The 13,595-nt window shown below is 36.9% G+C and overlaps 1 protein-coding gene across 1 annotated transcript; it reads left to right on the top strand.

Moving 5' to 3' along the window:
• Positions 1 to 956: 956 nt before the first annotated feature.
• ICOS (inducible T cell costimulator) lies at positions 957 to 13,378 on the top strand. Its single transcript, XM_069468059.1, has 5 exons — positions 957 to 969; positions 9,562 to 9,897; positions 10,601 to 10,707; positions 11,712 to 11,796; positions 13,365 to 13,378. The coding sequence occupies exons 1-5, from the start codon at positions 957 to 959 to the stop codon at positions 13,376 to 13,378; spliced, it is 555 nt and encodes a 184-aa protein (XP_069324160.1).
• The last annotated feature ends 217 nt before the right edge of the window (positions 13,379 to 13,595 follow it).

The raw sequence follows: 13,595 nt of genomic DNA, 5'->3' as shown, positions 1-13,595 counted from the left end.
CTCAGAAACAACTCAAGAAAGGAGTTACCATTTACAAGGGTTATTAAAGACTGAAGGAGGGTTTCTAGTCAGATTAAGGGGGAATTGGATATTCTAATGTATGGGAACAGAAGTCATAATGTGAAGAATGGCCAAAATGTTCAGTATAACTTCAGTAGGTGGCTCATGAGATTGTGAAAGCATTTTGTGTCACGCCAGAGATTTTTTTTTTTTTGTACCTTATAAGAAACAGGACACTAATGGAGACTTTTAAGCTGGGGAGTGAAATACTTTTTAGAAACATAATTTTGGGAACAGCATGGAAGATGGACCGGGGGTGGGGGGCAGAGATTGGCATCAGGAAGGCCAGTCAAGAAGATGCTTCCACAGATGAGGAAAGACATGAGCAAGGTCTGGATTGGCAATGGGAATGGGAAAAAAGGATTGAATTCAAGAGATATCCGTGAGCTACAGTCAACTGGACTTGGTGACCAACTGGGTGAGAAGAATCAGAGAGAGGAAGAAATGAGGAAGACTCTGAGGTTCCTAGGGTCAGATTAGTGACTTCCTAACAGGATAGGGTTTGGGTTTGCTGAGTGAATACAGTCATGTGTCACACGATGACAGGTGTACATTCCGAGAAATGTGTCATTAGGTGATTTTGTCACTGTGTGAATGTTAGTGTCCTTACACAAACCTAGATGGTACAGCCTACTACATACCTAGGCTATATGGCATAGCCCATTGCTCCCATGCTACAAACCTGTACAGCGTGTTACTGAATACTGAATACTGCAAACAATTGTAACACAATGGTAAATATTTGTGGATTTAAACATATCCAAACACGGAAAAGGTACAGTAAAAATACACTATGTAATCTTATGAGACCACCATCATAAATGCGATCTGTCCTTGACTGAAAGGTCCTTATGCAGCACGTGACTGTGCCAGTGTCAGGGCATATCCAGATAGAGATGTTGAAAGGAAGTTGGAAACAAGGGACTGGAGGTTTGAGCTGGAGATGAAAAAGTGTGTTCCTGGGGTAGAAATGAGAGCTGAAGCCATAGGTGTAAATGAGTTCACGCTGTGAATGCTGTGTGCCCAAAGAGCTTTGCACAGCTGCTGAGGAATGGGAAGCAACTTGGGCATGCAGGGGTGTGGGTAAAGTTCCTTTTCCCTCCCTCTCCGTGGAGGAGAGTTGGGTTCATTTAATCTCCTGTGATTTTCCTAGTATCATCATTTCAACTCAATGGCAATGAAGTAACTAACAAAGTAACTTGTTTGCAAATTAATTACTTTGTGAATATTGCGACAAAGTTTTCTAACACCTCTGGGATTTTTCCATTTTCACAAAGAAATCAGTTTTAACTAGGAGAAAAATGAATCTTTTATTTTTCTTATTATACATGCTTAGGGTACCAAAGGTTGTTTTGTCCCCCCTGCAGAGTTCCTTGGAGAGTAAAAACAATTCACACATTGTGTGTGTGTGTGTGTGTATGTGTGTGTGTGTGTTCCTGTGTACTCTTTTGGCTTTTTCTCCTAACTTTTCTTCTTCACATTTTTTGGCTTCCTTTTTTTCCCCCTTCAAATGCTAGAAATTAAATTAAATTAAATTGAGTTTATCTTGTCTACCCTTCTTACCTCCTTGACCTCAATCACTTTTTTCGATTATGGATGCCTTTGAAGAGTAATGTAAGTTTAGAAAGATGCACATATAAAAATCTACTAAAAAGGATTCTAAAAGTTTTAGCTAGTAGGATCATAAAAATGACACTGCTTTTATGAAAGGTAAAGAGAAGTGGCAGGAAGTACATTTTTTTTAAATGTCAGAATTTCTTAGTAAAAGATCAGATGTAACTAAAACCTAATATAAACACTGTAATTTTTAGAACTTTGTCTCTGTGTCACATTCATGTGCTGTGCTAAGCTAATGCTTATCATTATTTGATTATTGAAAATGTGTTTAATAAGCACTATCAGTAATTGCAAACTCAGGAGATCTTATCTTTCTACCACTCTGAGACCTTTGAGGAGGTTTGTGGTTCGGAGTCTGAGTTAAGGAGAATAAAATCACACTGCTGATCTGTCCTGCACTCCTTGCACTGTATGGGCTCTCAAAATGTTTTCTCCAAGAGATTTTCAACCAAGAATAACACAACTGCTTGCAAAGAGTCCTAGCAGGATGGGTCCTAGCAAGACCATCTTATACTGGAGAAATGAAATAGTTTAGATATTAAAAGAATTGACTTGCAAATAAATTCTTTTGAATTAAAGTACAGTTCTCAAGTAAATGACCTTTTCTTCAGAAATTTTCTTGATAGTCCCCCAAAAGAAGATGCAAATTCTCTTATCCTTTAAAAATTTGGAAATCTAAAGAAATTACTTAATATAAAGATTCTGATTTTACTCTTGAAAACATTAGCCTATTGATATCAAAACAATTATGTTATAAAAATCATAGTGAGCAACACTTAACAGTTGAGCCTCCACTGGGAAGAATATACCCTGTTAAACATGGTACTCAATGTAATTAAGAAAATATAGTATCTTTCCTCCAGAGTGATTATAATCTAGGAGTTCTAACACAAAGTAAACAGATATGGATAGCAAGACAAAAACTCATATTTAATATTCTCATTTTTAAGACTCATTGCCAGGATTCAAGAGCACATATTTTCTATTTGTGTTTTTAACAATATATTAAGTGCTAAAAGATATAGTATAGTGTTTCTATCACAGATCAGTAACATGCTGTGTTTATAAAACATCTAGGTATATTAGAACAGTCACTGGTTCAGGGGCCCCTGTCCTGGTCATAAATTGGGCAAATTTAATTGCTGTGTAATTTGGAGGATTCAAATGATCAACCAACTTTAAACTTGTGCTCTCCTCTATAGACATATAAGGGGAAAGAGAATCATCAATCATCTGAATAAGTATTTATGAGCCCAGTGGGTATTTGCATGTAGAGAAACTTTTTCTTCACAGCTCAGACAGATCATTTTCATTAGACCTTACATCCCAGTTGGGTGGTGTCTTGTATGCATGATTGTGTATCTTCATGTGCTTGTTTCCAGAAGAAAAGCAGCATGACATAGCTAACTCAGGGATCGTGTTCCAGGTATGAGCTATGTAATCCTGGGTGAGATATTCACCTTTTCTGGCTCCAGTTTAATTTGATAAATGTAAAACACAACATGAAAGGTTTAACTTATTTCTAAAAGCTCTTTTGGTTCTTTTGTTCTATATTTCATCTGCTCAGATTTATAATGTCACTGTGATCTACATATTCATTTATTCATCTGTCTAACTATATACCCATCCATCCATCCATCCAATAAACATTTATTGGAACTTACTACTTATCAGGTGCTATTGTAGATACTTAGGATGAATAAGACCAACAAGGTTCCTGATTGTAAAGCTTACATTATACTGGGGTAGTCAGAAAATAAACAAGAAAACAATCAAATAAATCGTATGATTTTAGACAGTGACAAATACTCTACCTCAGGTAATATGATAGAAAATGGCTTGGATGTGTACTTTAGACTGGGTGGCCAATGGTCACTGAACAAGAGTCATTACTCTTGAATGATGACAAAGAAGCAGCCAGGTGAAGATCAGAGAGAACATTCTATGTAGAGAAATGAGAAATTCAAAGTCCTGGTAACCAGCCTCGTGCATTTGAGGAATTAGAAGGAAGGGAAGTGTGACTGTGGTGTGGTAAGTGAGTGGTCCAAAATGGCATTGGAGGTGCAGGAAGGGTCACAGAAGTCATGGGAAACCAGGGCAAGGCATTAGATTCATTATAAGTGGGATGGGAAGCCACTGGAAGTTTGTAAGCTGGGCAAGGACACTATTTGATTATGTATGGCTCTCTAAGAGAATCTGGCTTCTCTTAGAGAATGGGCAAGGGTGAAGCAGAAGCTCTTGTAGTTAGGAAGCTCTTGTAAGTCCCAGAGGGAGATTTCGTCAAGTATCAGCTGAGATGAAGGAGAAGTGGATAGATTCTGCTGAACATAAAACAGAGGTACAGGAAATTAGGCCTTCCTCCTGCAGACAGATTTTAGCAGTGGTCCTATAAGACTCAGTTGTTAGTGACCACTCTCTAGCTTCATGTGGTTGTCTGCTTCAATTATACTGCTATTGGTTGTTGCTAGTGGTGCTTTGTCGATTGACCCAAAAATATTTCATGCATCCAAGAAGCTATGTGACCTCAGGCAAATAATTTAAGCTGTCTGGACCTTCAGTTGTCTGTACACAAAAGAATTAGACTTGCTGTATGATTTCTAAGTTTAGCAGGTCAGATTGTATGATGCTGGGAAGAGGTTAAATCATGTAATAGGAAACCAAGAGTACGAAGGTAAGGGTGTTTATAGGATGCCTGAAACATGGACAGTGTCTATGAGAATTTATTGGAGTTGGAAATGGTACATTAGGAAGAGTGAGGAGCATATGAAAGATATGGAAAGAGAGAATATTGTGGAGGAGGATTTTGTATTAAGAGGTGGTGTGGGAAAAAATGTAAGCATGAGAGAAAGGAAGAAAGAGCAAGAAGAAAGAGATTGGTGAGGGGGATAGTCATAATTTTTCAAGGCTGATATGGTGGAGAAATTGACCAGGTAGATTTGATGCCCAACTAGTCAGAACAGACACTGTCCATAAAAATTGGTGCTATCATACTAGTATTCCAGGTTGAATATTAGATTTGGAGAGACCATCCAAGGAGGGTGGAGAAAATATCTTCACTTTTGGCTCGTGGTATGGGAAAAGAAAGAAGAAAAATGAGAAGGAGGAGGAGGGGGAGGAGAAGAAGGAGGAGAAGGAGGAGGAGGAGGAGGAGGAGAAAAAAAGAAGCTCCTAGCTGCATATGCAGTTATAGGAAACTAACGTATTCAGATTTTCCTTAAATTTATCCATTACATGCTTTATTTAGTCTCCTTTTGGTATTATTTTTCAAATATTACCAAAGGTTAAGGAGAATTTGTGATTTGGTATTTGAGCATTGTGTTAGTTTGTTTTCTGTTGCTATAACTGAATATATGAGACTGAGTAATTTACAAAGAAAAGAAATTTATTTCTTATAGTTCTGGAGGCTTGGAAGTTCAAAGTCTAAGGGCTGCATCTGGTGAGGGCCTTCTTGCTGGTGGGGATGCTCCACAGAGTCCCAAGATGGGGCAGGGCGGAGCATTATCCGGTGAAGAGGTGAGAGAGAGAGAAAGAGAGAGAGCACATGCCAACATGGTCTTTTGTAACAGACATGCTCTCATGATAACTAACCCACTCCTGTGATAACCCATTAATCCACTAACTCATTAACTCATTACCTCTTAAAGGTCCAACCTCTTACTACATTACATAGGGGATTAAATTTCAACATGAGTTTCAGAAGAGACAGATATTGAAATCATAACAAGCACATATGTTAGGTGCCAAAGTAATTATGAAGTAATTGATTAAATACCATAGTTGAAAACATTCAAATTGCAGATTTAGAGTTGCCAAATGGTTTTCCAGATGGAAAGCTTGAACATTGGTATGTGGAAACCTGAGTCAGCTTTTTTATCACTACATTTAATAATTAAAAAGTGACCCAGGTAGTTTTTAGGTTAAAAATGATAAAATGAATAATTAAAAGTGTCCAATACAAATGACACATTGGAATCCCCATAATGGCACACACTCTTGACATACCATTTAAGAAAAATGGAGGCACAGCCTTCCTATCTCTACCTAAATCCTTTCGTGGGCAAGAACAATAGTCTCATTCATTTTAATTTCTTCTGACTCCCTGGAAAAGCCTGTGATGATATTGAGATAGAGAGAGAATTATGGGAACATGGCTTCCCTTCTGGAGGAATCACTCAGTAGTAAAATATTAGCTCTCTTGGTTGTTTTGTCTCATCTGGATATGTTCTGATTCTGAATCCATAGAAAGTAAGTGTTGGAAAGAACTTTAAGATGTTTTTGTAACACTTTCTTATTTCCCAGATGAAGAGGGGAACCATAGTCACAGAGCCTTCCTAGTGGCAGAGCCAGAATTTGCCCCTGGTTTCCTTGGGAATCACTGCATTGCACTTCCACCACACCGCACTGCCAACCATTAGTTTCTTCTTGTGTTGGTCACAGCGTGGGTACAGAGGGGGAAAAAGTTGCTGACAAAACCATCTTCAGAAATAGAAGGCAATGCATCTATGTCTGTGTGGCCGCAGACACTTTTGCTCCAAGATCTCTTTGTGGTTTACTTGCTGCCATTCTAAAATCTCTGGGAAATTTGTTCTTAGCGTTTTGAAAGGAACTGAGAACCAGTCCACTGATTTTATCTTCTGCAGCAGCCGGTAGAGACATAAGCATCAAAGCAACAGTAAGGCAACGTAATTTACTCTCAGACAAATAAGGCCCCTTCTTTTTAATCTAATCTAGACCACACCTATTCTCATGCTGTCAGTTCTTCCCCATTTACCATTTGCTCACCTTATGCCCTCTAGTTTTTAAAATGAAGCAAGCATTATTTTCCTTCTGTATTCTTTTAAACATTTTATTGTAGAATGAAACATCCATATAGAAAAGTGAAAAAACTATAAATGTATAATTTAATGGATAATTATAAAGCATACTCTCTCAGTTCCATAATTACCACAGGTCAAGAAATAAAACACCGTCAGCACACAGAAAGCTTTCCACCCCTGTTTCCTTCCTGACGCCAACTCTTTCTCCCTCTTTAGAAAAAGCTATTAGACTGAATTTTGTGTTATTCATTTAGGTTACATAATTGGTTTCTATACTTTAGCGATTATGCAAGAAATTACAACATGCACACTTTACTTATATAAGTTTCAAATCACATATGCCTTCCCTATCCTCCTAGACATTATGTTTTGTATTGAGAGTTTCTTCTAGCACATTGAAGATATAACATATAATTCCACTGTATCATGGCTTTTATTGTTATGTTGAGACATCATCTGTCAGTCTAATAGTTGCTTTTTTGAAGGTAATCAATCTCTTTTCTCTGGATACTTATACTATTTTCACAAAAATAAGTTTAGGTGTGCATATTTTTTAAAAAATTTGTTTGTGATTTGTCAGAATTCTTGAACCTTGGGATTGTGACTGCATTCTGAATAATTTCTAACCCATCTTCTAGTTCATCAATTCTCTCTTTAGCTCTAATATGTATTAAACCTATCCATTGAGTTTTAAATCTCAGTGCATTTTTTTGGCCAATTCTAGTTGGTTCTTTTTCAAATTAGTTGACTTTAAAAATATTTACTGTGTATTGCAGATATTATTACAAGTTTTTCTTTATTTCCTTAAGAATAATAAACTCAATTGTTTTATTTTGGAGACCTGATAATTCAAATACATTAGTTGTAGGTTTGTTTTTGTAGTTTGTTATTTCTGTTGTTACCCTGTTTCCTTGTGTGTCTCATTGTTTTTATGGTGTGCTTGTCATTGAATTTAACATTATGTGTAGGAATGATTTGAGGCCTAGGATATAAATTTTTTCTTCCCGTAACAGTTTTCATTTTTACATTCAAAAGCCTAGGGGTAATAATAGTGCAAGACCACCTTAAACAAAATGCAAGGATTGAGGTTTTCTGGACCATTGAAGTGCTTTGAAGGTGGGTTATAATCTGAATGGGGGCTGGGTGACTTCTGGTTTACCTGTGCCGTAAGGATGTAATTCTTTGGGATCCCAGCTTTTTGGGGAGAGGGTTTTCTACTGGATTCCTCACTTTGCAGACTCTAGGAGTTGAGGCATAAAAACAAAAGTTTGAATTGGGGAGAACAGCAAATGTTCTTAGAGTAAAAGTGGCTTCCAAGTGCTGCTTGTTTCTCTGCATTCTGGTTCTCCATTCATATTTAACCTAGTAATTTCTCCTCCTTTGTTTCAGATGTTTAGTCCTTTCAATAATATTTTTAGACATTTTGTTCAGCATTTTTGGTTGTTTTGGCGTGGGAATTAGTTTCAATAATAGGGACTGCCATAACTGAAAGCTGGAACACTTGTGCTTATTTTCAGAATCAATTCCCCAAGTAAAAACTCTATTCCATAGTAATAAGAGAGATATAAATTAAAGCCTAGAGATATTAAGAAAAGTAAGTGTGGTGAATCTTAAATAAAATTAAGGCAACTAGTGTAAGCAGAGGTGTGGCAAATGGGTCCTCTTGCATAATGTTAATCCTATTATAAGTTTCAGAAAGCAAAATGGCAATATGGAGTGTAATAATAACTTTTAAACAATTTGAAAAAATGTCATAATATTTACATAAAATCAAAATGCTGAAAATAACATAACCCAACACCCAACATTAGTTATAGTTATAATTTATTATTATAACTAATAAATTATAATGGGTTAACATTATGTCTTGTTTTATAGTCATTAAAAAGGATAATTATGATGACTATGTAAAAATGAAATAATATTTATGATATGACATTAAATGACAAGAGAGAACACAAAATAGTATGTTTGCTATATAAAATAAATGTGTTTCTGGAAGATAAAGAGCAAAAATATACAAACGGTATTTCTATTTCCCTGGAGGACTAGGTAATTTTTTTCCTTAAAAATTCTTTACAATTGTTACATAGTTTTCTCAAAAATAAAGACAAGAGATTTCAAAATTTAAGTAAGAGACCATCATGCTAATAATTTTCTCAAACAATTTCAGCATGAAACTTTGTCACATTAAATAAGAAAATAGAAAAAGGAAAAAGAAGACAAAGAATAGTTTGAATTTATAATTTAATAATTCAGATCTGTAACCAGGCCCAAACTATTTCCGTTTCTTCCTTCTGTGATCTCTGTGTGGTTCACGAAAAACAACTTTGGCTTTCTAAGATCTTAAATTTATTTTAAAAAATGAAAATATAAACAAAAATCTGGGGCTTAGCTTTGTTTCAGGCCTTGATTCGGTTCTCAGTGGATGAAATTCAGAGGAAACACGTTTCTGTCATTTGAAAATGATTCGTCTGTTCTTTTACTCTCCAGCAGGAGGGTATAATATAAACATACATTTATATATAATCATCTTCGGTTTAAGCTATTTTGTACTTTTGAATTTTTTTTTCCTAAACTACATCGTTTCCGCTTGTTTGGCTAAGTGCTACTCATCCTTTAATGTCAATTTTAAAACTCACTTCCTTAAAGTGGTATTTTTCTGATTCTGTTGTCAAAATTATGACACACCCCAACCCTACTACCTTTATTTGGGTAGTATTCCATTCCTAACACAGATTACGGTGCATCACTACATATTTATTTATCATCTGCCTCTATTATGAAAGCAGCCAAAGGGCAGGGACCATACCTGTTTGATTCATACCATGTAAATATATTATTTAATATTCAATATAGTCCATGTTATATATTCACATATGATAAGCAAGTTTCTGATTAGGTTTTTTTCTAGGGCATAGTTTTATGTTATTTTTTTGAGGGGGGCTTGAAGCTCTTTCAGGACTTTATGAATAGAAAAAATTAATTTTACATTCAAATATAATTATCAGGGCAACATATACATGAAATGTCACTTTTGCTTGTTATCTTTCTTTTTATCCAGGAGAAATCAATGATTCTGCCAATTATGAGATGTTCTCGTTTCACAACGGAGGTGTAAAAGTTTTATGCAAATATCCTGAGGTTGTCCAGCAATTTAAAATGCAGTTACTGAAAGGGGAGCAAATACTTTGTGATCTCACTAAGACAACGGAGAGTGGAAATACCGTGTCCATTGAGAATCTGAAATTTTGTAAATCTCAGTTGTCCAACAACAGTGTCTCTTTTTTTCTACATAACTTGGACAGTTCTCATACCAGCTATTACTTCTGCAAACTATCAATTTTTGATCCTCCTCCTTTTCAAGTAGGCATTCTTAAAAGAGAATATTTGCATATTTATGGTAAGACATTGCTTTCATCTTCCAAACTTAAGAATACATATATGTTTTAACAACTTTTCTTACTAATAAAAACAATTAGACAAATAGGTACCTTTTGTGTTGGAGTTCATTTAGTTGCAGTTGATGGCAATCATTTATGATGAGGATATATAAGGGATGATTTATTATCATTAATATTAATCAGTATTCATTAACCATTTATAAGTTATTCACATAGACTGCTGAGTTAGAAATAGGTCATGTTGTCTTTAAAACACCTATACCATTAAAAATCAGGAAAAAAAATTAAAACAAATAACCAAAGTCATGGCTTAATAATGGCTATCATCTCTCCTCACCTGAGATTTTAGGTTTGGTTTTGTGCTGTGTTTGTGGAATGGAGTGAGATGACTGAAAAATCATTGTTTTATAACATTATTTTTACTACTAACTCTTGCAAAAATATAGGCAGAAAAGCCATTTCTATTAACTGCATTTATAAACATATATGTGCATAGTCTTTTAGGTTTTAGTTTCTGGATCCTTGCTGTAATACTGGGACGATGTTAGTTGTCATATGCTGGATTTCATGATTGTTATAAAGAAAAGCTTCATTTGATTAAATAGCTCTTTTAAATTTGATAAAAGAACTTGTGGTTTGGCAATGAAAGAGGGGATTTGATTCTCCGAGTTTTTTATTAATATATCTTTTTTTCTAACACAGAATCACAAGTTTGTTGCCTACTGAAATTCTGGTTATCCATAGGATGTGCAGCTCTTGCTGTAATCTGTGTTTTGGGATGCTTATTTACATTTTGGCTTACAAAAAAGGTGAGCAATGTCTGTCTTTTCTTGAATCTGCTTTACTGAGATATATCAGTGATTATTTATTCATCAAAGGTACACAGTGCTCTTGCCAGACAATTCCTTTCCCCCAAGATATACCTACTAATTAATCACTTGGAGCAGAAGTTTATTTATTTGTTTGTGTTATAGCATACATATTCCAAAAAAGACTTGACTCAATGGCTTACAGAGAGATATTATTATTATTGTTCATAAAAGATGAAGAAACTGGGGCCGAGGGAAGACTAAAGGTGAGGAGGAAGGTTAAACATAAAAATAGATGCCTTTGATTTTTTAAAAATTATTACGCGTAGGCTGCAAATTTGAATTTAAGCTTCCTAAGAGGACAGAGATGAAACAGTTATAAGTTTCGCTGAACTGCTAAGTTAAAAACAATCAGTGAGAAAGTCTTGTGAAGTGGAAATAGTAGCTGAGAAGGCAATTGCCAGCTTCTTTACATGGTAAGTTATTAGACTCCTTGCTTTTAAAGAAAACTATCAAAAAGCTATTCAGAAAGATAAACAACAGCTATGAGCAATAAAAACCTCTCTGTGCCAGGGGGTATTCTTTTTAGTTTTCACATTACACTTTCTCATTTAAAGAACTTGTACCATTCTGCATATTCTAGGAGTATGCTAGGACTCAAGTATATCCACGATGTGGTCATTGGCCAGACAGTGTATATCTGTGCCAGACTGGAATTTGAAAGGAGAGATAAAGAGGCAAGAGTATGAGATTGGGCCCACATCTGCGTCTACTGGGGAAGAAGCAATAAAAGCAAAAATGAGGAAGGAAGTTCAGGAGAAAGCTCTTTTTATGTAAAGCCCATTTCATATTGTTCTCCTACTTAGCCTGAAGCCAGATGCCTAAGTCACATTTATATGCTTTTGTCATATTTCACTTTAACAAAGAATATAAACCAGTCAAAAAATAAAGATGGAGATGGGGAAGAGCAGGTGACAAATCACATTTCTGGCTTTTTCTTTCAGAAGTATCAACCCAGTGTGCATGACCCTAACAGCGAATACATGTTCATGGCAGCGGTGAAGACAGCCAAAAAACCTATCCTCACAGGTACAGGGATTTGGGGAGGGAAGAGGGTACTTCTGGGTTAAGACTAGAATTTTAATTTTTTGTTTTCAGGCCTAATTTTAGTACTTTCTGTGAAAATCTGGATTTTCACTTTAACTGGTTTTATGCTTTTTGCAATATATTGAAAACAAACAAAGCAATGTGTTTATAAACCACGATTGAAAAGAAACAAACATAAAGTTCATAAGCCACGATCGTATCAAGGCAATTTTCCAATTGATATTTCAAAAACTGGGCTGATTCTAAGTCCTCCTTGTGGAAAGTTCAGTAAGTCATTTGAGCAGCATTTACCGAATATCAGTTAAGTGCACGTTACTGAGTCAGGTCCTGTGGGAGCTACACAGATGCGTGGGGATTTGGGACTGAGATTAGGAAGAGAGACCCAGGCTGGTGCTACCAGGCGGAAGAATGAGAAATTGGTGAAGATATTCACTTATTTTGATGGAAAGAGTATGCAAATTGAGAGAACGTGGATGGCTTCATAAGTCTCAGTTAGGTGAGACTTTGACCTTTACTGTTGAGTGTTAGAACTGAGTGTTGTCAAGTTTGAGAAGCGCTCAGAAAGTCTGAAACATTGTGGAAAATGTGTACGTTTTATGCCTTTGAGGTTGGAATGATGTGACAAGCAAAGCCACAGCATTTTTACCAGCCCTCGGTGGTCAAGGCACACACAGCTTGTGTTGTCAGGGGATTACAGCTTGGGAAGGGAGCTAAGAGGTCTCCTTTAGTTCACTTCCTCATTTTCCAGATCACAGAAACTGATGCCCAGAGTGCTCAGTGACTTCTGGTTCCCCCGAAAGTCAACACCACAGCTTTGACACTAGCAAAGAGCTTATCCATTGTTGCTCTGCTACTGAAAAAATATATTTTCTGTCAATTTCTGTGCTCATGAGAATGAGATCTGTCTTAGTTGGCATTGCCACAAGCAAAGCCTGAGATAAGGACTTGGGTGCAAGTATTAACAGTTGATTTGGGAGGTGATCCTGGAAGAAGGGGTGAGGGGGCAGGGAGAGTGAGACAGGTGAGGAGGAAAAGCAAACGAAGGGTGCAGGACGCTCAGCTATAGGCCACAAGGGCCTGATTTTGTCGGAGTGCACAGACGCCTCCTAGGAGGGCAAGTAGGGCATTTATCCACCGGCTCCAGCCCCACGGGTGTGGGGTTGCCTGCAGAGAGCATTAGCTCTCCCTCATCCCCGAGCTATGCCCCGTGCTTGGGAAGAGCCTGGAGGCAGAAAAGCGAGAGATGAGAGATGGAGTGGATGGCTACTGTGCTGGAACAGCAGCCGCAGCAAATGGAATCAGAGGTGGGCGGTTTCACAGTGAGGAGTTCAGATAATGTCTGCTATAGGAGTCGAGGGTGGGCTGTGTACAACTTCACGGAAAATGTGGAACTGGTACTGGGTCTTGAAGCATTAAGGCGAGCTTGGATGGGGTGAGTGTGTGTGTGTGCGCGCATGTGTGCATGGCAGGCAAAGGAAAGGGGAAAATTTGTTGAAGGGAATTGGCACATGGAGAACTTTTAAAGAATTTATGCTAAATTTTTGTTACAGATGTGACTCCATAATCTGGAACTCTCTGGCACCCAGGCGTGAACCGCGTTGGCCAGTTTTCCCTAACCTGAAGTACAAGATTCCTTCATTTCCTGGACCACAGAGAGTCTGACTTGATTTGACACATACATCTCCTGATGGTGTTTTGTTCATTCTGGACCAGTGACTGTATCAGTCAAAAGGGATTTTAACAGACTGCCTTGGTACTGCCGAGTTCTCTCAAAACAAACA

The sequence above is a fragment of the Eulemur rufifrons genome, chromosome 1 (assembly GCF_041146395.1).
Source record: "Eulemur rufifrons isolate Redbay chromosome 1, OSU_ERuf_1, whole genome shotgun sequence".
Classification (NCBI taxonomy): domain Eukaryota; kingdom Metazoa; phylum Chordata; class Mammalia; order Primates; family Lemuridae; genus Eulemur; species Eulemur rufifrons.
The sequence above is the reverse complement of the archived record's forward strand: the minus strand, read 5'-3'. Positions and strand labels throughout refer to the sequence as shown.